The sequence below is a fragment of the Dendrobates tinctorius genome, unplaced genomic scaffold, assembly GCF_039654945.1.
Source record: "Dendrobates tinctorius isolate UK_male_01 unplaced genomic scaffold, ASM3965494v1 ptg000115l, whole genome shotgun sequence".
Taxonomy (NCBI): domain Eukaryota; kingdom Metazoa; phylum Chordata; class Amphibia; order Anura; family Dendrobatidae; genus Dendrobates; species Dendrobates tinctorius.
In genome coordinates, this window is record NW_027361783.1 from 10,777,433 (window position 1) to 10,800,353 (window position 22,921).

The window sequence follows — 22,921 nt, forward strand, 5'->3', positions numbered from 1 at the left end:
TATCACCTGGGTCCAAAACTGGAGTTTATTCTCTGCCAAAGGGGTAGAATCAATACCCCTCAAAGGAATAGGGGTCCGCAGGGGCACCATGGGAAAACCACAATGCTTGGCGAAGTCAAAATCCATCCGATTCAAAGATGCTCCTGAATCAACAAAAGCCTTAGCAGAAAATGTATACAAGGAGCAGATCAAGGTAACCGCCAAAAGGAACTTAGGCTGTACACTGCCCACCACAAAAGAGTGAGCAAAATATTTTTCTTGTTTAGGGCAGACAGAAATAGTATGAGAGGAGTCCCCACAAAAGAAGCACAACTTATTAAGCCTTCTAAGCTCTTGACGTTGCGCCCTAGACAAAACCCTATCACATTGCATGGGTTCAGAAGTTTGTTCGAAAGGCAGCACCACCTCTCGTGTAGTTTTATGGTCACGTAAACATCGATCAATTTGAATGGCTAATGACATTGAGTCGTTAAGACCAGAGGGGACAGGAAATCCCACCATAACATCTTTTACGGTTTCTGCCAGACGTTTCCGAAAGAGAGCTGCTAGGGCATCATCATTCCATTTAGTAAAGATCGCCCACTTTTGGAATTTTTGACAATATAACTGCAGCATCCTGACCCTGGTTCAATGCCAATAAGGTTTTCTCAGCTTGATCAATAGAATTAGGTTCATCATACAACAGCCCCAGGGATTGAAAAAACGCATCCACATTAGCCAGAATAGAATCTCCAGGTGTCAGAGAGAAAGCCCAGTCCTGGGGATCACCGCGCTGCAAGGAGATGACAATTTTATCCTGCTGCACCGAGCTCCCCGATGAGTTAGGTTTCAAAGTGAAAAATAGTTTACAATTATTCTTAAAATTCAAAAATTTATACCCATCCCCTGAAAACACATCGGGAGTAGGGATTTTTGGTTCAAGAGCAGATGATTGAGCGAGATAGGCAGAAAATTCCCCGCACTTCTCAACACGATCAGACAATTGCTTAGTCTCCATTAAAGAAAAAATCCTCCTACGGCCCCAGAGAAAAAGAGGAAAAAATATATAAAACAATTCTTGACACTTTTTTTTTTACAATTCTTTCCTTCTTTAGAGCACCCTAGAGTCTACAGTTTTGGCTGGTGATTCTGTTATAAATAGGTCACTGAGGAGGATGGCAGGAATAGGCTAGGCCACCAGGAAACCAGAAAGGTTGGTAACTTAGCGGATTGCAGACCCCTGATCCTAACAACACAACGAGCAGTAGCCGTGGTGCGTACCTACGATGCCCTAGATGCCTCCGCACTGCTGAAGAACTAACTAAGCTTAAAGCAAGAAAGGTGAACTCTAAACTGCCCCGGAGTAGAATCCCAAAGAAATAGATAGCCCCCAAACATATAATGTTAGTGAGACAAGATGAGGCACAAACGCAGGCAGAGAATAGACTGAGCAAATGATGGGGCCCAAACTATCTAGATAGGAAAGGAAAGACACTGTCTGCAATCACACAAAACCCTAAAAAATCCAACACATCTGATGTACAAAAAACACTGAGGTCTCACGACCTCTCCCCCACTATATCAGCATTCTGGTGAAAACTGGCAGCAAAGCAAAAGAGACTAATATAACAGGGAACTGAAAAAACTGACACAAGCTGTAACATATGGAGCTGGGTCCAGCACTGCCCCAGCAGGGAGCACCCTGAACCCGCACAGCAAAGCAGAAGGGGGCAATTCCAGATCAGATGCAAAGGATTAGCAAATGAACAACTTAACTGAAAAATGCAGGATCAGGCAGGAGAGAGCAGACCTAAAAATGCACAGGAAGAAACTAATCACCAGCAGCAACTGAGGGAAGCCTGCTCACTAATATCCTCCCAGTCAGTAACCCCTGATTTCCAATCATCGTTGTCAGGTGGCAGACTTCTCTCAACCAGGCCAGCTCCACTACCCACAGTAACCACCAGAGGGAGCCCCGACTTAGATGTCAGATCAAGAGAATTCACAACAGAGGAGACTTAAGAACTGTCTACAAACATCTGAAGGGATGTCACAGTGTAAAGGGATCATCCTTATTCTCATTTGCACAAAGAAATACTAGTAGCAATGGGATGAAACTGAAGGGTGAAGATTCAGATCAGATATCAGGAAAAACTTGTTGACAGCGAGGGTAATCAAAGAGTAAAACAGGCTGCCATGAGAGGTGGTGAGTAGGGATGAGCGAATAGCTTCAGATAAGAGCTTATTCGAATAGCTATAGCGCTTACCGAATAACTGCACGGAGAACCCGGATACCTGGCATGCTCCCATTAATCAGCTGTTCAGCGTCGCAGTTCCATGTGTCACGGCTGTTTCACAGTCACAACACATCCATGGAGAGCCCAACAAGCAGGCTCTCCATACATATGTTATGACTGTGAAACAGCCGCGACACATGCAGCTGCGGCGCCAAGCAGCTGATCATCGGGAGTGTTCCAGGTGTCCGGGTACCTGTGCAGTTATTCGGTAAGCGCTATAGCTATTCAGATAAGCTCTTATCCGAAGCTATTCACTCATCCCTAGTGTGAGTTCTCCTTGAATGGAAGTCTTCAATCCGAGGCTGGAGGAAATCTGCGATGATTTAGTGAACCTTCCATTGAGCAGGGGGTTGGACCAGATGACACAAGAGGTCCCTTCCAACTGTAATTTTCTATGATTCTATGTTTTTTTCAATGGGTCTTTAAAGTGGACAGATACATTGGTATCCATTTTGTCCTGAGTGTATGCGCCTGACAATATCAGTAAAAAGTGGTTGATCGCCTAATCTGATACCAGTTTTTATGCCCAGAACCACATTGGGCAAGCTTGGAGTGGACTGATGAGGGACATCCCCATCTTTGTGCCTGTGGTGTAGGATTGTGGCACAAGGTAGCTTAACTCTTTAAAAACAGCAGTTACTTATCCAAATCAGTAAACATTGGCTTTTTGCTCAGTTTCATGCCAGGTTTTATATGCAGACGTCATTTGGGTCAGTCTAGTGTAGACTTAATCTGATGCAAGGCATGCCTAGCTATATGACTGGTGCAAATTCAGCAGCTCAGATTCAGATTTTGAGTGCAAAAGTTACTTATTCAAATAAGTAAAACATGTCTCCTCAGTTTCATGTCAGCTTTTATGATTACAGTGTGATATATGTGGTTGATAATAATTTTACTCTTTTTTACATACCATTTACTATTCAATGTAAATTGTTATGTTCAAGTTCCATTTGGGCCATCCTGAAGGTAAGGAATCTAATTCAACACATGTGTATTGGCGCTGTGAGATCAATAGGTTAAATCATTAAACTCTTTACAACCCTAATTACTTATTAAAATCAATGAAAAATTAACCAATTTTATACCAGCTTTTATATCCAAAACCCATTTTAGGCCAGCCCGAATTTCATAGTTTGATGCAGGGCATCCTTTTCTGTATGTTGGCAGTGAGAGTTGTGAGGCTCAAAGTCATTTAATTTTTTGAGGACCCCAGGTAACATATTCAAATCTGTGAAAAATGTCACTCTGCCCATTATGATGGCAGCTTTCATTCCCAGAACCCATTGGGCCAGGCTTCCCTAACTGTGGCTCTTTTTTTTGGTATAGTATTGCTGTGGATTTTTTCACTTTGTACAAACACGAGTGTTACTCCCTTTATTGAGCAAGGCATTTGACTTATATAGGGTCCCATGGACAGGTAGGTGTCTCACCGGTTGTACCCCGGCCCTGCTCAGTCCTTATCTACATTGAGGTCAACTGACACTAGATGAAATTTTAATACTAGAGTATAAGAATTGTTGTGGTGGGATGGCTTTAAACAGCGTTTATTTAGTGCCTTATTATTATTATTTACTTACCAACAGCATGGCATTTCCTCATTTGGCTTCTATCTTAGTTTTTTCTGTTAAAAGGCCACAGTGTGAACATGCTCTTATACGTTGCATGCATACCAACTTATTCTCCTGCTCATTTTTTTTTTTTTGGCTTCTCAAAACTGTGCATTGGGAGTGTGAATTCAGAATACCAAGGTCATTTAACCCTTTAAATTACATCCTACTATGATGTCTAATGGTTTGGTTTGTAACTGCTTTCAAGTTTTTTTTTTTCACCATCGGGGCTCCTCAAAGCATACTATCTCATTTTTATGAGAAGTTTTGGCCACCATGGACTAGGAAAAGAAATAAAATTCTTTTTTTTTTGTTAATAAGAAGCTAACTTCTGCCCTCAATAAGAAGCTAGACAACTATGAAAGTAACTTTAGCATGGTAATCTAGCAAGTTATAGATCAGTCTCCCTGCTATCATCATCTCATGGAGGCACAGAATAAGTCCTTAGCGTCTCTTCTGCAGATATTGAGGCGAAATAAAGACCAATCCTCTCTTCAGAGCATCCCCCTCCCTTCTTCAATAATATGCTAAGCCCTGATGTTGGCTTTCAGTGGTCTGGTGCTGCTGACAGTGTGCATCACTGATGAGTCAGTCCCAGGGAGGCTGGTGGAGTGGTGCTTGCCATAGAGGAGGCAGCAGCTCCCCCTGATGCCAGGCTAGGAGCTCTGCTGGGAGAGGTCACTGATTGGAAAGGGAAGCTGAGCCCTGGAAGAGGCATGGAGATGGAGGTCAGTGCTGGATCTGTCCAGGACACCTGAAGTCATGGAGGGTGACATGGTAGTATCCTGGGAGCAAGGTGGTCTCCTCTGCTTGTACAGTGCCTGCACCTGCTCACTTGTGGCTCTGGGATTTACTGCTGAAGTTTGATGGTCCAGTGGATTCTGGAGGAGTCTTAGTGCATAGGACCTGCTGCAGAAGACTGTCATAGACCTTCATATAGTGACATCGGTGGATTGCTGCTGCTTCCCCCAGTATAGGGCTCACTGCCTGCCTTCCTTGCATTGATACTATGCGACAAGCAGAGTCTTTGGATTTGCTCCACACTGAGGGATTTGGCTGTTTTAATGCGGATTTCATCGCAGAAATATTATTAAATCCCTATATTTGCAAAGCTTCCCCTCAGAAGATTGCAAAGGTGGAGCAAGCAGAGGGAGCAGATGACAAGCCCATTAATCCTTTCAATGCACGGGAAGCCCCAGGAACCGCTGCTGTGTGAACCGGCTCACTCGTCCTGGCTGCATGTGGCTGTGCTCCTGTATGAAACTAATGATTAGTAGCCCGATTGCTCCGTGCGATCCCCAGCCTTCATTATGAGGATGATGACCATGGCGATCTGTTGCGGCGATCTGGGGATCTGCCGGGGAGATGTGATCTAGTGTGTGGATGCGGTGCTCACAGACTCTTATCCCCTACATGCGATCATGGTGATTACTTGAGAGGAAGTGGCAATTCCTGCTCACCCATCCTATTCCCCCGCACTGGAAGTCCTCCCGGATCTAAATGGAATTGGTGGAGATCGAAGCCCCTTGTGTAAAGAACAGACATGGTCCATGGGCGCAGCTTGTGTCACAGTGAGTATGCCTGCAGCTTCCCCCAAACGAGGTGCAATGGACAGACAGACACCTTACTGGCACTGCTGCTCATCCTGGCCATTACTGCTGTGGCCATAGGCTGTATATATGCTCTGCTGCTGGGGGTGTATATACATTGGCATTCTGGAGATGTAGCACAACTGCTGTGGTGAATGGAGGTATAACAGTGCCCTTTCCTCTTCTGCAGTGATTAGTAAATGCTGTGCACAGCAAAGTGCTCCCTAATATGATAAAGGGCAGTGTGTAGAATATATATATATATACATATATATATATTTGCTTCATGTGCTTATTAGATAAGGGTACAGCGGGTGGTATGTTTGCCCAGAACTATATTAAAATTGCTTGGACACTCAGTTTCACTACATTAAATATACACAGGCCCTTTAACTGTGTATATTATGAGGGTTGATTTCCATAACTCATTCAGTACCAAGGACAGCTCCGTCTGTGAGTCAACATATTGGGCTTTTGATGCTGCCGTACATGTATGTGCATATGGTTAATAGGCATTATTAATCCGCTCTTCCCTTTAAGTTAGCCGCAAAGGTCAGGATGGTAATGCCGCGCGATATACTATAGATCTGTCCTTGATTGCATCCCATTCTAGATCAACCAAATACTTTTCCCAATGAAGGTGAATTTGAGCTTCTTTCTGTGGACCGTAGTAATGATGGAGATGGTCATTTCTTCAATGCGGTGGCTACCTGGGTGTATGAGGAGTTGAGCAGAGCGCAGATCACCTTATCTAGTGACTGTGAGACACGACGCATTGTCTGACACATCAGACACACTTCTGTATCCTCAGAGACGGCTTGTGTACTATGGGGCGCTGCATGCGATACTACACACAGTCAGACTACCTAACCATATAACCTCTCGTCTACCCGCTACGTCTCGGTACTGTAAATAACCTGCAATGCTGTGTACGGTGTACAACACGGAATGGTGACTAAACAACAAGCTCTCTTCTTTTATTGCAGTTGTAACGAGTCTAATTATTCTGCACGTGTCTTGGGCGACCAAAAAATTAGGAGGTAAGTACGGCAGGCAGAAATATTTTTTGCTGAAGTCATTGTCCGTATGGATAAATACGACGTAGCGTTAACGTAACATGTCGATATTTTACTTTTCAGACAAACCAACCACTCCAGAAGGGCAGAAATCATTGCAGTGTGGATCCTGGACAAAGTATTCAGATGGAGGAATTTTTACCTCTCCCAATTACCCCAACAAATACCCTCCTGACAGGGAGTGTATATACATAATAGAAGGTAACTAGAGTAATATTTAGAGAATTGAGCAGAGTATTGGCTTTACAACACACAGTAGTACATAAGATTAGATTGCAGTTCTCTGTATGATTCAGATTTGGTCTACTCCTCCCCAGATATGGGACCAAGACCAAAAAGTCCAGATTCACAAGGTTAATTGTATGCCGCTTATTAAATCTGTAAATATGACTTTTCGAAAACCTAAGCTCGGCTAATTGAAATATAAAATGATGCCAACATTCAAGTTCATTTTCCCCAGTGTTGTCAAGACTTCTTGTGCTTTAGTTGAGAGATTAATAGATTAGTAAAGGGAGGATTTAGGAAAAGAGTGTGCTATAATTTATCAAATGCTTTCAGGCTCCAATCCCTAAGGAGCTATTCACCATTTTGCATTACAGTATGTCTCTTTGTGAAAACTCTCAATATTATTTCTGTTGTTTATGACGGATCAGAGGCTTTAATGGTTTTTAAAATATGAAATCACTTGAGGTTTTGCAGGAATATTAATCATGGAAGAGAAGAACTGTTTTCTATGTGGGTGGACTTTTGTTCATACTCTACCGATGTTGGCAAAACTTTCATAGACAATGACTCTTGTGTTTCACCATATTTTCTTTGGTTCAGAGACATGGAAAACTCAAACGTGTAAGGTGATTGTTCAGTGTTTTATTCTGCATCTCACATAAGGCTTGTGTTTTATAAGAAAACTATTGCAGGTAGAGGTAACCTTATTACATTATATATAAATCGCATGAAAATGTCTATTTTGGCACATTTTATCGACCAAATGAAATATGTCTAGACTGGCAATCTGCCTCACCGGGCTAATCCTATCTGGGCCTCCTTGCTGGACACTTTTTAATTGTATTTGTGTGGAGCTCAATGTTTGTGCTTCTGAAATTCCAGCTGGCCATGCCCCATTACCAGTGTCTCGGTCACCTTTGTGACCATGGGAAGACACTGAGGAAGAGGATCCTTTGCCCAACAAGAGCAAAGAGAGTAGAAAGCACAGAAGGGAGTAAATTAGAGAGGAAGGGACAGAAGGTTGGAGCAGTAATGACAAAGGAGACACCAGACCCAACGGGGCAAAGGAGGAGGTGAGAAGAAAGGGGTCTGGAACTGGCAGCATGATAAGGGGTGCTTTTAAGTCAAAGAGCAGATACTGCTCAGGAGTTCCCCCAAAACCTACTGGTAAACATTTTCTTATAGTTTCCACTATAGTCACCATTGGCACCACTTATAGACGGAGTCTGACTGGTTAATCGTCCTGCCAGTTATTGCTGGGGGTGGGGAGTAAGTGAGTAGTTAGTGTCATAAGAGCAAAAGGGCAGGTACTTTCGGTACTATTGCAGTGTAATTCTAAAGTCAAATGTGAAGAGTTTGTGGACAGCATCTATGTATTGCGAGTGATGTGCCATCTTCACAGATTGTATGTAATATGATGTGTATGACATATATGCAATGTGTGACATCTACACTGCACATAATGTTTCAGTGATATCAATGCTATCATATGTCTAGTATGTGACATTGGAGATGGCAGAATTAATTCACAGGACGTGTCCACCAGTCATATCAGTAACAGTGACCACTGTATGGGGACACAAAAATTTCTTTACCTCTCAGTATTTCCAGCTCCTCTTTTGATTAGCCGGGCTGGTGCGGCGTCATCAATGTAGCATGATGCGCAAACGGCGTCACACCAGCGACTGAATCAAATGAAGGAACAGGAGGTCCGGAGATTCACAAGCCTGCAGTCCAGCAGTCCCAGATTACTGACCTAGCCGATGGACCGTGTCCTGCAAATTGATTTTTCCTTCTCTATGTGAGTGACATGTGTGAATGTTGTTTGTATATTATGTATCTAATATGTGCGTGATGTGCGTGTGTCATGTATCTGATGTGTGAGAGATATGTGTATTTGTATCAAAATTGTGAGTGATGTTTATGTATCATGTATCTAATATGTGATTTACTTGTATCATGTACCTAATATCTGAGTCCCGTGTGTGACATGCATCTAATGTGTGAATATCTAATCTGTCGAATGTATCTAATATGTAGGTGGTTTAGGCATAAAGCAGGTGAAGAATACATTTGTTAATGATTATTGTCTCTGCAAAATTTAGAAATGTAAGTTTTAATCTGTTGCATGCAGTGATGGGAAATTTTCCTTCATATGAAGTATCCTGACCTCTGCACTGATCCTTCCACTGTCTGTTCCCTCTGTGCTTAAGTAATTACTCTAGTGGTCTCCTGAACGGACACTACAGCCATCTCAACTGGGCGAACACTTGTATAGTCTGCAGCATGATAACTTGCCTGTGTAGACTTGGTATCTGACCACTATATGGTAATTGTATGACAGTATTATTTGTTGTATTGGGCTTAGAATCATAGAATGGTAGAGTTGGAAGGGACCTCCTGGGTCATCTGATCCAACCCCCTGCTCAAATCAGGATTCACTAAATCATCCCAGACAGATGTCTGTGCAGCCTCTGTTTGAAGACTTCTATTGAAGGAGTACTCACCACCTCTCGTGGCAGCCTGTTCCACTCATTGATCTCCCTCACTGTCAAAAAGTTTTTTCTAATATCTAATCTGTGTCTCCTCCCATTCAGTTTCATCCCATTGCTTCTAGTCTTTCACTAGCTTGTGAAGAGGTAGTTTGCACTTGGCTCCTGGCTCACAAAACAAGTGTATTTTTCCCCCTAAATGTTTTATGAGATGTTTCCATGTGTCATTTATTTTCCTTCTTGTTTTGTGGGTGGTAAGGATTATGAATAAGCAATGCAAAATGTGCTTAAGCATGCACTTTGCACCTCTATTTTTCAAGTATTTATTGGAGTGGGATAAATATTTTTGTGTGATGTTGGGGTTTGTGCTAGAACCGTTTCTTAGTCCTAGTGTGGCCCAGAAATGGACATGGGGTTAAAGCTCCCTCAAGCATAGAAATGGTGTGGTCAGGCAGGGTTCAGAAAATAGCAAATCATTAGAGGCCAAATTAGAAGACAGATCACAATCTGAAACATAATCGTAGTAGACTAAAACTACCACCATAGCACTAGTAATTCATAATCTTATGGATCAAGTAGGTACAAAATTCTCTATGAAAACATTTTACATTGGCGGGTGGAAATATAGTAAAGCCTTCAATGGATTCCATTAGTATTATCAGAGAATGCAGCTACTAAGTAAAACATAATGGCTCTCCATACTTATAGATGTAGTTAAAAAAGAAAGCGTCGCCTATCTACAGAGTTCCTATATAGGGATTCTGAGTCAGGACTCTTTCACACGTCAGTTTTTCGTGTATGAGTTCTATTCGTCCTTTCGTGGAGGGTATTAGTATCTATGATAATCTATGGGATAGTTTACATGTCTGATTTTCTACCTCGGACCCAGGAGTCTGCACAAATGCACAGAGATTTGCCCGATGTTGAACTGATGCTCAAAACCGACAATGCAAGTTTATGGGTAGATGAAAAAATCGGACAGCACTTAGATGGCGTCGGGTACTATTTGATTTTCATGGATAGTTTGAAAGGAAAAGCTTGAGAAACTCTGTTTTTTTTCTATACATCTAAGAAATGCTGATTAAGCACTGACCAAACTCTGGTGGTGAAATCTGACCAACTGACCAAATTCTGATAAAAACCATTGATGAAATTCAGGATAGTTTTTCTCATATGAGAAAATCACTTATGTGTGAATGAACCCAGCCCATAATCACACAGCTTGAGGTATTATAATTATTATTTATTATTATAGCACCTTTTATTTCATGGCAATTTACATGTGAGGAGGAGTAAACATAATAAAAAACAAGTACAATAATTTTAAACAATACAAGTCACGACTGGTACAGGAGGAGAGAGGACCCTGCCCACTAGTGCTCACAATCTACAGGGGATGGATGAGGATACAGTAGGTGAGGGCAGAGCTGGTCTTGTATATCCCTTTATTAAGACTGAGAACTGCTAAGACCAGAACCATGCATTATACAGATGACAAATTACCCTTAAAGGGAATCTGTAACCCTATTTTCGGCCTATAAGCTGTGGCCACCGCCATCAGGGGCTTATCTACAGCATTCTGTAATTCTTTAGATAAGCCCCCGATGTAACCTGAAAGTTAAGAATAACAAGATATATTATACTCACCTCGGTGTCCAGTCCGGTCCGATGGGTGTCGCGGTCCAATCCGGCGCCTCCCATCTTCTAGAGATGACGTCCTCCTTCTTACTTCTGTCGTGGCTCCTGCGCAGGTGCACTTACTCTGCCTTGTTGAGGTCAGAGTAAAGTACTACAGTGTGCAGGCGCCGGACCTCTCTGACCTCTCCCGGCGCCTGCGCATTGCAGTACTTTACTCTGCCCTCAGTAGGGCAGATAAAGTACGCCTGTGCAGGAGTCGCAGCAGAATTAAGAAGGAGGATGTCATCTCTGGAAAATAGGAGGCGCCAGACCGAACCGCGACACCCATCGCACCCGCCCCTGCCCCCAGTAAGTATAATATAACTCGTTTTTCTTATCTTTCATGCAAAATTCTGTAGATAAGCCCCTGATGGCGGTGGCGCATCTCATAGGCCGAAAATAGTGTGACAGATTCCCTTTAACTGGGGCAGTGTAATGCTTAATCTCCCCCTACATTGTAGATGATTGCTGGGAATTCTAGTGGAATGATACCCTGTGACGACCTGTGTTAGAAACTTTTTTAAGATCAGGGTCTGGAGTGTTGTCAGATTTGCTGAAGGGGCGCCACAAAATGTTTTCGCATTTGAATGTTAATATTATTTGTGCAGTAGTTTCATTTGGACATAATTACTTGAACTTTTCATGGATGTAGCTGTTATCACCTTATGTTGATATTATTTAGTAACTGTATGATAGTGTACATTACACTGGTGATGGCGCTTGACAGTAAATTATTGTTTCTGTGCATGGTGGACACAGAACTGTGTAGGATTGTTAGTTAGGCAACTGTCTAAAATGTTATCTGGACAAATTATCACACATTTATTTGAAAACTGTCCTGTATAGGGCACTGGCGGACACAGACAGATAATGGTCCTTGTGCAAGAACAATAAATGGGTCCTTTGCAGCCCAGCACCTCTTAAAAATTGAAAATTGTGCCTGCTTTACAGGTAGAAATGGACCCCCTTACCTCTAGGGCACCTATGCGTCTGCACAGATTGCACCAATGCTATGTCCACCCCTCGTATGGGGGTGATTGGAGTGATAGAATTGAAGAGCCAACCTTTCAAAATAAGACCAGATTTGCTTTTAACCTTAAAGTTAATATAGCTTTACTATGAAAAAAATAAATAAACAAAACATTGGGTTAAAAATTGTTTAAGATGTTTCCAAAGGGACAACTGATATTGTTGAATATATGGCATATTTTTCTGAATAATCTAGGAAAAATCTAAGAGAGTCCCAAATATATGATACTCCTAGAATGTTTTTGAATAAAGTCTTCTTTCTGCTTCATTTTGGAGTACTAGTGATATTATTATCATCATATAGCAAGCAATCATTTAATTTTTGTGTTATTGCGCTCATGACAGAATGACCTAAACTTGAGCACTTAAAGGGGTTTTCCCACAAGCAAAAGTTCATTTTAATCAATAGATCTTGGAATAATAATAATTTCCACAATTGGATTTGTTTAATAAAAATGCCTGTGCTGAGATAATCTTATAAATGTGCCCCTGCTGTGTACTGTGTCTCACCGTGCAGAAAGATGGTCTGATCATAGCACAGCTCCTGGTCAGGGGGGGAAACAAAACTGTATGTGTATAGCACAGCATGGGATCACAGCTGATTCTTTTTGTGAGGTAAAACATTTCTCTGCTAGTTTTTAAACATTGTTTTAATTCTAAGAAATAATCATTTGTGATCCCATACTGTAATGTCTGTATACCTTTTTCTCCTCACCCTGCCCAGGAGCTGTGGTATGATCAGACCATGTTTCTGTACGGTCAGACACAGCCATTACACAGTACACAGCAGGGGCACATTTATAAGATTATCTCAGTATAAGAACATTTAATTTAAACACATCCAATTGTGGAAATTATTATTATCTTGTGATCTATTGATTAAATTGAACTTACTTTTGTTAGTGGTAAAACCCCTTCATTTGTACTCAAGCACTTTTGCTCCAGCACTATAGAAATATTAAATACATGATACTTGTATGTCACTATTGCTACACGCATAAAAGCATGAGGTTCTAAGCAAACATTCTGATCAAAGTGTGTGTGCCTACCTGCCAGCCACAAGGCAACCTCTTTTACCTGGTACCCTATACTATAGACTCATGTCTTTATACCTAGTCTACAAATGAATTGGGAAATAAAATTATTTACCTATACTTTCTTCTAATTTGAAGGTGGGTGGGGTGTATAGAGTACATGGACCTTAAAACTCTATTTGCACACATTTATTATTGACCATAGAATGCATACAGTTAGAGGAAACATACAGTGGCAGCCATCACCTACAGGATCTGATTATAATTAGTAAATGTTTAACATGTACCATATATACGCGAGTATAAGCCAACCCGAGTATAAGCCGACCCCCCTAATTTTGCCACAAGAAAACTGGGAATAGTTATTGACTCGAGCATAAGCCTAGGTTGGAAAATGCAGCAGCTACTGGTAAATTTCAAAGATAAAAATAGATACCAATAAAAGTAAAATTAATTGAGACATCAATAGGCTAAATGTTTTTGAATAGCCATATTGAATCAGGAGCCCCATATAATGCTCCATACAGTTCATGATGGTCCCATACGTTGCGCCATACAAAATACACCCGATATAATGCTGCACAAAGGTTAATAATGGCCCCATAAGATGCTCCATAGAATAATATGCCCCATATGCTGCCCAATAAAGGTTATGGCCCCATAAGATGTGCCATAGAATATGCCCCATATGTTGCTCCATAATGGTTATGGCCCCATAAGATGTTCCATAGATTATGCCCCATATGCTGCCCCATAAAATGCTCCATAGATTATGCCCCATATGCTGCCCCATAGATTATGCCCCATATGCTGCCCCATACGCTGCCAAATAAAATGCTCCATAGATTATGCACCATATGCTGCCCCATAAGATGCTCCATAGATTATGCCCCATATGCTGCCCCATATATTATGCCCCATATGCTGCCCCATAAGATGCTCCATAGATTACGGTATGCCCCATATGCTGCTCTGAATGGTTATGGCCTCATATGCTGCTGTGAATTAAAAAAAAAGACATACCTCTCGTCATTGGGGGCTAGGTGCCAGTATTCTAAGCAGGCGGGGACACCAGTGCGCTATGGGGGACAGGTGCCAGTGTCATTGTTGGCTCAGGCCCCGGCTCCTGAGATATTTACCTGTCCCCATTCCACCGCTGTGCGCCACTCTGTCTTCCGGGTTCCTCTGTCAGTGACTGTTCAGGCAGAGGGTGTGCATTAGCTACATCATTGCACCCTCTGACCTGAACGTCACAGACAGAGGATGCAGAGGACAGAACGGCATGCAGTGGTGGAATGGGGACAGGTGAATATCGCATATACTTACCCCCTCCTGGCGCGGTCTCTGCAGCCCCTGCTTCTCCCATGTTCTCCCTTCCTTCAGCAGTCACATGGTACCGCTCATTAAAATCATGAATATGTGCATATTCATGACTTTAATGAGTGGTACCACGTGACCGCTGAAGGAAGGCGCCGAGACCTTGGGAGAAGCAGGGGCTGCAGAGACCGCGCCAGGAGGGGACGAGTATGATCTGACATCCTCGCTCCCTCTCCCCCGCCAACCCCTGGTGTATATGACTCGAGTATAAGCCGAGTGGGGGCACTTTCAGCCTTAAAAAATGGGCTGAAAGTCTTGGCTTATACTCGAGTATATACGGTACATTGTTTTACTGGATATTGTTTTTTGGAATAGAGTATTGTACCGCTTTTTTTAATTTGTTGGACAATCTCTTAAAGTTTTTTTTGTGTTTTATGAACATTGGTGGAAACTTTTCACATTATAAATGTAAATATTTCAGCATATAGAGGAGGTGCTATCAGCAGTGACAGACTCAGTGTGACTGATCACTGATACGGTGTCGCTGGCATTTATCCTGCTGCTTTTGAATTAGTTACAAATTTTTTTCTTCTTTCATAATGTACTACAAAGCAGGAAGCCAGTGCAAATTTTTACAGAAAAAAAAATCTGAAATTAGTACCAGTTAGAGGTGTGCTGGCTTGTCACAAGCGGCTATTCTGAGCTTTTACAATTCTTTTGCCACCCTTTTTCTGACTGTGTTGTGGGGGATAATTATTTTTTAAAAATGCAAAAGAAAATTCCCCAATGTCCAAACATTTAACTGCAACGGTCTGCCTCACAATGAGGGTGTTCCAAAGAATTATTTTTTCGTCTTATGTTTTTCTAGTGAATTTTTACATCATTATGAGCCACAAGAATACAGTACCCTGATGCAGGTGCTGACTTTTGTTGTGTACCTTACCAGCATTTCTTATTACTTATTTTTGTGGCAAAGGGTTGATTTTTTTATTAAAAAAAAATTAAAAAGTTTTAAAAAATGTACACTTTTTACTGTGCATGTCCAATGTTCAACAACTGCTTTGCTAGTTCATTTTGACAACTGTGCACACCAGACCTATACTGCGGCCTGCTGACACATTTTGCTTTCCGTACACTTCTGTTTTACTTGTTATGGCCTTTTGCAAAAGGATGAAATAATTGGGGATGAAAAATTGGCAAAAGTTTTTTTATGTGCGGTAAAAAAATGTGACAATGGCAATAGACAGGATAAGATTATGGGAGGCTCTAACAGAAGTAACACCACTGCCAGCAACCATCCGTGCAGTAGTACTACCAAATGTAGGCTACAATCAGACTCATTTGCCTCTGCCACCAGTATTAGTGGGGAAGGCATTACGGAATATACAGCATATCCCGCATTTCTGTCACAGCAGGATGATGTAATCTCCAACAATGGCACTGTCAGTTCGAGGCAGTGTTCTGCACCAAATGGTCTGTTTGATCCTGAATGATAAAGGGGAATAATTTATGGACCATTTTCTAATTTTTAAAAACATGAAATCTCTGTCAGTGCACTATTATTAAATGGGCTGTTGATTACTACCAAGTTATTATCCTTGCTTACATTGATGTCACTTTGACATTACTAAGGGTTTGTAAGAAGTTTGAAAGGGGTTAGATACAGTCCCAGAAGACCATATAGTGTTACATACTGTATATACTCGAGTATAAGCCGACCCGAGCATAAGCCAAGACACCTAATTTTGCCACAAAAAACTGGGTAAGCTTATTGACTCAAGTATAAGCACGGTATGCATTGTCCCCTCAACCCTGTCAAGGTATGCATGGCTCCCCTCTCCCTGTCCTTGTATGCATGGCTCCCCCATCGCTGTCCTTGTATGCATGGCTAATTATCCCCTCTCCTTGTATGCATGTTTCCTATTAAAAAAAACAAACATCCTACACACCATCTTGCTCACCCTCATCTCATTCCGGCGCCAGCAGCTCTCCCTGCCGAGCGATCATGTGGCCCCACTCATTAAGGTAATGAATATTCACTCCTCGCCTATGAGAATGGAGAAGCGTGCATACTCATTACCTTAATGAGCGGGGCCACATGATCGGTTGGCCAGAAATGCTGCTGGCGCCGGAACAAACAAGATGTAGCGAGGGTGTGCAGGAAGGTGAGTAGGATGTCTTCTGGAAGCCGGCTGCTGCTGGTGTCACTGTGCACGCTATAAGAGAAATGAACATTCATTTCTGACTAGCAGCGGGCACAGTTACAGCCGCAGCCACCGGCTCCTGCCTCCTGTGACCAGCTGCTCCACCACTCCTCCTTCCCCGCCGGCATTCTGGGACAATTGACTCGTGTATAAGCCGAGGGGGGGACTGTTTTTATGACAAAAAAAGTGCTTTAAAACTCGACTTATACACGAGTATATGCAGTATGTCTTTTCACTGGGAACAATTACTGTAAGTGAACATAGCAAACTCAAATTTCAAAAGAATTGATCATGTCTGCTAAAAATTCAATAACGTATTTCACTGAATAATTGGCAATATTGATATAATATAAATTAATCTTCAATTTAATGTTGAAATTTATCTTCTAACAAAAAGTGAGTTAGAGAAAATGTACATATATTTAGGCCAAGGTTGATTAAATTAGATAAACCGTGTGTTTCAGCCCTTGGTTATTTAAGGTGAACGCATCAGAGCATTTAACATTTTCCTGGCTTGCTCACAGACTGCAATTTGTGAGTGCCGCACACCTCAGCAGGAGGTGCCGATCAAGTGATTTTTGTTCACTAATTGAACTCAGTCTGTAACCGTTTTGCTACTAACAATGAAAGCTATGTTTTGTAAATATTCAAAGCATTTTTCAGCATGTATGCTTGCTGTGCATTTAATAATTTTTGAGTCTATTAGACTAAGAAAATAAGGAGTAAAACAGTTTGGAGGGAATGTGTAATGAAGATTAAATAACTGTATTTGATAGTTTTATGCAATCATAGCTGGATTACAGTAGGATGCCATGCTGTTTTAGTAGTTCTTTAAGTCATTTAAGGTATATCATCAAAGAGGAGAGTTGTTGAGATGTTGCATGCAGTCACTTGTGAAAGATTGCAATATTCTTAAACAATTATACTTATGTTATAATACACTGTGTTCCAAATTATTATGCAAATGATGTTTTTCTCTGATTTTCCTAAATAGTCGGTACAAATGAGAGTCAGACTAATAAAAGTCATCACCCATTAGAGTATGCATCGAATTTTATTGAAGAAACCTCCCAATGATAACAGTATAATCTCCAAAATGAATAAAAACTCAAATTGCACTGTTCCAAATTATTATGCACAGTAGAATTTCTAACCATTTGATATGTTTTAAAGAACTGAAAATGCTCATTTGTGGAATTTGCAGCATTTAGGAGGTCACATTCACCGAACAAAAAAGCTATTTAACTCCAAAACATCCTAACAGGCCAAGTTACATGTTAACATAGGAACCCTTCTTTGATATCACCTTCACAATTCTTGCATCCATTGAACTTGTGAATTTTTTTGAGAGTTTCTCCTTGTATTTCTTTGCATGAAGTCAGAATAGCCTCCCAGAGCTGCTGTTTTGATGTGAACTGCCTTCCACCCTCATAGATCTTTCGCTTGATGATACTCCAAAGGTTCTCTATAGGGTTGAGGTCAGGGAAAGATGGTGGCCACACCATGAGTTTATCTCCTTTTATGCCCATAGCAGTCAATGACTCAGATGTATTCTTTGCAGCATGACATGGTGCAGTGTCATGCATGAAGAGGATTTTGCTCCTGAAGGCACATTTCTGCTTTTTATACCATGGAAGACAGCGGTCAGTCAGAAACTCTATATACTTTGCAGAGGTCATTTTCACACCTTCAGGAACCTTAAAGAGCCCTACCAGCTGTTTCCCCATGATTCCGGCCCAAAACATGACTCCTCCACCTCCTTGCTGACGTCGCAGCCTTGTTAGGACATAGTGGCCATCCACCAACCATCCACTACTCCATCCATCTGGACCATCCAGGGTTGCTCGACACTCATCAGTAAACAAGACTGTTTGAAAATTAGTCTTCATCTATGTCTGGGCCCACTGCAACCATTTCTGCTTGTGAACACTGTTTAGGAGTGGCCGAATAGTAGCTTTATGCACCACAGCAAGCCTTTGAAGGATCCTACACCTTGAGGTTCGAGGGACTCCAGAGGCACCAGCAGCTTTAAATATCTGTTTGCTGGTTTGTAATGGCTTTTTAGCAGCTGCTCTCTTAATCCGATGAACTTGCCTGGCAGAAACCTTCCTCATTCTGCCTTTATCGTTTGTGCTCAGAATCAACCACATATCTCTTAAAAGTACGATGATCACGTTTAAGTTTTTGGGAAATATCTAATGTTTTCATCTCATGACCAAGGCATTGCACTATTTGATGCTTTTCAGCAGCAGAGAGATCCGTTTTCTTTCTTAAATTCCTTGAAACCTGTGCCCTGCTTAATAATGTGGAACATCATTCTTAAGTAGTTTTCCTTTAATTAGGCTCACCTGGTAAACTAATTATCACAGGCGTTTGAGATTGATTTCAGTGATCCAAAGAGCCCTGATACACAATAGCATCTATGAGTTTATTTGAAAAACAAAAAATTACATCTTTATGACACTTAAATCCAATTTGCATAATAATTTGGAACGCAGTGTATTGGCATCGTTTGCACCAAAATAAGCAAGTGTGCAATTGATTTACTTTTCTTATATGTTATCGCTCTCTTGCTGTGAGAGCTTTTCTCTTCCATTATTTAAGGTACTGTCACACTTAGCGATGCACCAGCGATCCCGACCAGCGATATGACGCGGTCAGGATCGCTGGTGCATCGCTAAGTGGTCACTAGTGAGCTGCCACACAGGCAGATCTCACCAGTAACATCGCAGGGGTCGGGGGTCGCTACTTACCTGTCAGACGAGGCGATCATGACATCCTCCCGCCCGCATCCATGAGTCGCTCGTCTCCACAGCAGGAAGCCCAGCAGGAATCTGATGACGAGAAACGGTCCAGGACGTTCTCGCGCGATCAGCGATAACCAGCGGGGGAGCGGTCGGAGGTAAGTATCAGACATAGCAATATCGCTAGCAATATCTCTATAACGTCACAAAAAGCAGTGACGTTATAGCGATATTGCTAGCGATATCGCTTAGTGTGACAGGCCCTTTACAGCCAAGAAGACCAACCACCAAAGTCTGCCCGAACATGTGCAGAAGCTATATTCCAGGCTGAGGAGTAAACTCCTGAGATCCAAGTCACTTTTCTTTAGCCCATTAATTTCTATACAGTCTATACAGCCATTAGCTGTTTACCTCCCCCTCTTTGTCAGCCTCTGACTTGGAGCTGATGTTATCAGTCTTGCAAATTGACAACACCCTTGGGCCCCATCTCTTGCTGCTTGCAGAGTTGTTCTCCTAATCAGAACAAGCACACTAACAGAACTCCACTAACAGAACAGAATGTGTCACGGTGGCACAATTAGCTCAGAAAAAGGACACAGAGCCGGAACTGTGGCCGAAACAGCACCTGCCTTTTCCAGCAACAAGGAAGTCAAGGGACTGGAGAATTGTGTGCTATTGAAGACACACGTTGAGAACAATTTGATTATAGAATACTTAGAGCACAATAAAAAAAAGAGATGCAAAACGTTTACAAAAAATGATTAAAAGTCTCAATAAAAGTCCAAAATATTGTAAACGCAAGGGGTTGTCCAGAAGTATATAAATAAAGCTCCATCATGGGCTGCAAGGGTCTTGGTGGCTACTGCTGAGTTGCACACTAGAGCACTAGGCTTGAATTTGATGAGAATTACTATCTGAATGAAGTTTACATAAATTTCCTCCAAACTTTCAGGAGTCTTGGTTAGCACCAGCATTATGTAATATGTTGTTCTTTTCCATGTCAGAGATTAACCTGTTAAATGACAAACGCCATTACTCCACTGACTTGTAATGAGTCCGCATGGCTTCTGTCATGGTGTCTGTCGTTTTACCAGGAAAAAAGGGCAGCATGCCATAGGTTTTATTGGAGGAATATAATGAAATCTGAACATCCAGTGAACCTAGTAAATGAGTATACATATGAGTTTATGATATGTAGAATTACAATGTCACCTCCTTTGGACACAGGAGCTGTGACGGACTCAGCTTCTGCTGAGCCCATTTTTTGAGTGGACCCTCTGGGTCGTGGCACCCACCCACCGAGGGCGAGCTGACCTTGAGGTACCACCCCCTATACAGGGAGTGTCAGGGACAAGACCAAAGGGGTGAGCCACCACAACTGCTGGGACCAGACGGCCAGCTCAGGGGGACACTATGGGAGTGTCTGACGACCAGGGACAAGCAGGAAACAAGACAAGACAAGAGGTAAGTGCAAGGTATCTTCATTAAGATCTTCAGGATCACATTCAATGCAAATGTGAAAACAAGCAAAACGTGCAAGGTGCGCGCGTGGGCACGCCAAGGTCCATAGCATAGTACGTGCCAAGTGGCATGCCTAGGTACAGGTAAAGGCACAATGGCATTGGACTCCGGACCGCTGGCAACAATCGAGATGATCAAGGCATCAGGCTGCGGACATCAGCTCCGGACATCAGGCCACAGTCATCTAGCTTACGATCTCTGGCAGTGATCGGCAGGTTCCGGGCATCCGGCAGGCAAACCAGGGTTCAGGCAAGGAGACACGACAGATATCCAGGCATGGTGCGTGTTAGGGAACACACCAAGGTCCAAGGCTAGGTGCAAGGCAAGGTGCGTGTGTAGGGGACATGCCAGGGTTCACAAAACAAGACAGGGTGCGTGTGAAGAGACACGCCAAAGCACAAGGTACAAGACAGAGTGCGTGTGTAGAGACATGCCAAGGCACAAGACAGAGTATGTGTATAGAGACACGCCAAGGCACAATGTAACAAAGCAGAGTCCTGCGCATGCAAAGAGACGCGCCAGGGTCAAGGTTCAAGGCAGGGTGCGTGTTAGGAGCCACGCCAGGGACAGAGTTCGAGAACAGGGTTAGGACCTGTGCGTGCAAGAGGGCACGACAGGATACATGGCAAAACCTGCGCATACTATTATAGAAGCACGGGGAGGTATGCCATGGGCAGGCAAGGGCCTGCACGTGCTTTAGAGAGCACGAAAAGCACAGTGCAGAAACAGCGTGAAGTGCAAGGAAGCACAGAGGGCACGGCTGGAGCACTGGCTAAATGATCGGGCTGCGGCACTGACAGACGGGCAAGACTCCAGCGAACCCGGCTGAGGCATGGCAGGCGACACAGCTGTCACTGACCGACGAGCACGGCTGAGGCACAAGCAGACGGGCACGGCTAGGGCGGGCACGGCTGAGGCACAAACAGGAGGCTAGGAAGGCCAGGCGCATGCAAAGAGGACATGAAGCAGCAAGGGAAGACAAGACAAGAAACCAGGCAGAGCTTAGGCAGAGAACGGAACCAGGAACAGAAGCATAGGCAGAAACACAGAATCAGGTCAAAGCAAGAACAGAGCTAGCAGCGGAGCGTAGGCCGAAGCCCAGACCCGGGCCAAGGCAGAGCCTTGAGACTAGCCTAGAAATGTGCAAGAGAGCACAACAGGAAAGAGTCTAGCAGCAGAGCGTAGGCCGAAGCCCAGAGCCGGGCCAAGGCAGAGCCTTGGGACTAGACATGGAAAAGAGCACAAAAAGTCAGAGAGGAGGAATGGTGCGTGTGCCAGGGAGCACTACGGAGCACCATAGGAGAGAGAGAGGCAGAGCAAGCAAAGGCAGAGACCATAGGGAGGAACTCAAGGCAGAGCAAGGAAGGACTACAAGGCAAAGCAAGGCAAAGACAAACATGGCACGAGAGACAACACAAGACATGGCACGAGACAAGAGGCAGAGTACGAGCACGGAGCGTGTGCAGAGACGCACGACAGGGCAGAGTGCATGGGCACAGAATAGAGGGAGCGACCCAGCAGACAAACAGCCATGCAGGGAAGCAACACAATACTCAGGCCCTGAGCATAGGAAGGGGCGGTCTGATATAGGGCATAGCACCTCCACTTCTGGGTCAGGACCAGGGAAGAGCTTCCAGTTCAGTTCCTCCAGGATCACAGGGAGCAGTCACATAATCAGGATTCCAGACATCCAGGGATGATTGCAGAACCAGTGCTGAAACCTAGGCAGGTCACATGATCAGAGTTCCAGACATGCAGAAATGATAGCAGAACCAGTGCTGAAACCTAGGCAGGTCACATGATCAGAATTCCAGACATGCAGAGATGATAGCAGAACCAGTGCTGAACCTATGCAGGTCACATGATCAGAGTTCCAGACATGCAGAGATGATAGCAGAACCAGTGCTGAAACCTAGGCAGGTCACATGATCAGAGTTCCTGACATGCAGAGATGAATGCAGAACCAGCCTCTGCTGGAACATAGGATGGACACATGATCAGGGGTTCTAGACATGACGAGACAATCACAGAAGGCACAGCAGAAACGCAGGCATCCCGCAGCTCAACAGTCATGAGGTGAGTGTGCACACTGCTCTAGGGAACATGCAGGATAGCAGACATGAGATGTGC

At 43.2% G+C, this 22,921-nt stretch overlaps 1 protein-coding gene across 4 annotated transcripts in view; it reads left to right on the top strand.

Moving 5' to 3' along the window:
* The first annotated feature begins 4,433 nt into the window (after positions 1-4,433).
* The window catches only part of NETO1 (neuropilin and tolloid like 1), a 302,715-nt gene continuing 284,227 nt past the window's right edge, over positions 4,434-22,921 (top strand). For 3 of the 4 annotated variants that reach the window (XM_073590007.1, XM_073590008.1, XM_073590009.1), the window contains exons 1-3: positions 4,436-5,454; positions 6,459-6,512; positions 6,612-6,749. In XM_073590007.1, coding sequence (XP_073446108.1) covers positions 5,427-5,454; positions 6,459-6,512; positions 6,612-6,749 — 220 coding nt within the window. In that variant the 5' untranslated portion in view covers positions 4,436-5,426. Of the gene's footprint in view, positions 5,455-6,458; positions 6,513-6,611; positions 6,750-22,921 lie in introns of all 4 variants that reach the window. The other variant, XR_012234899.1, reaches the window with a different exon arrangement.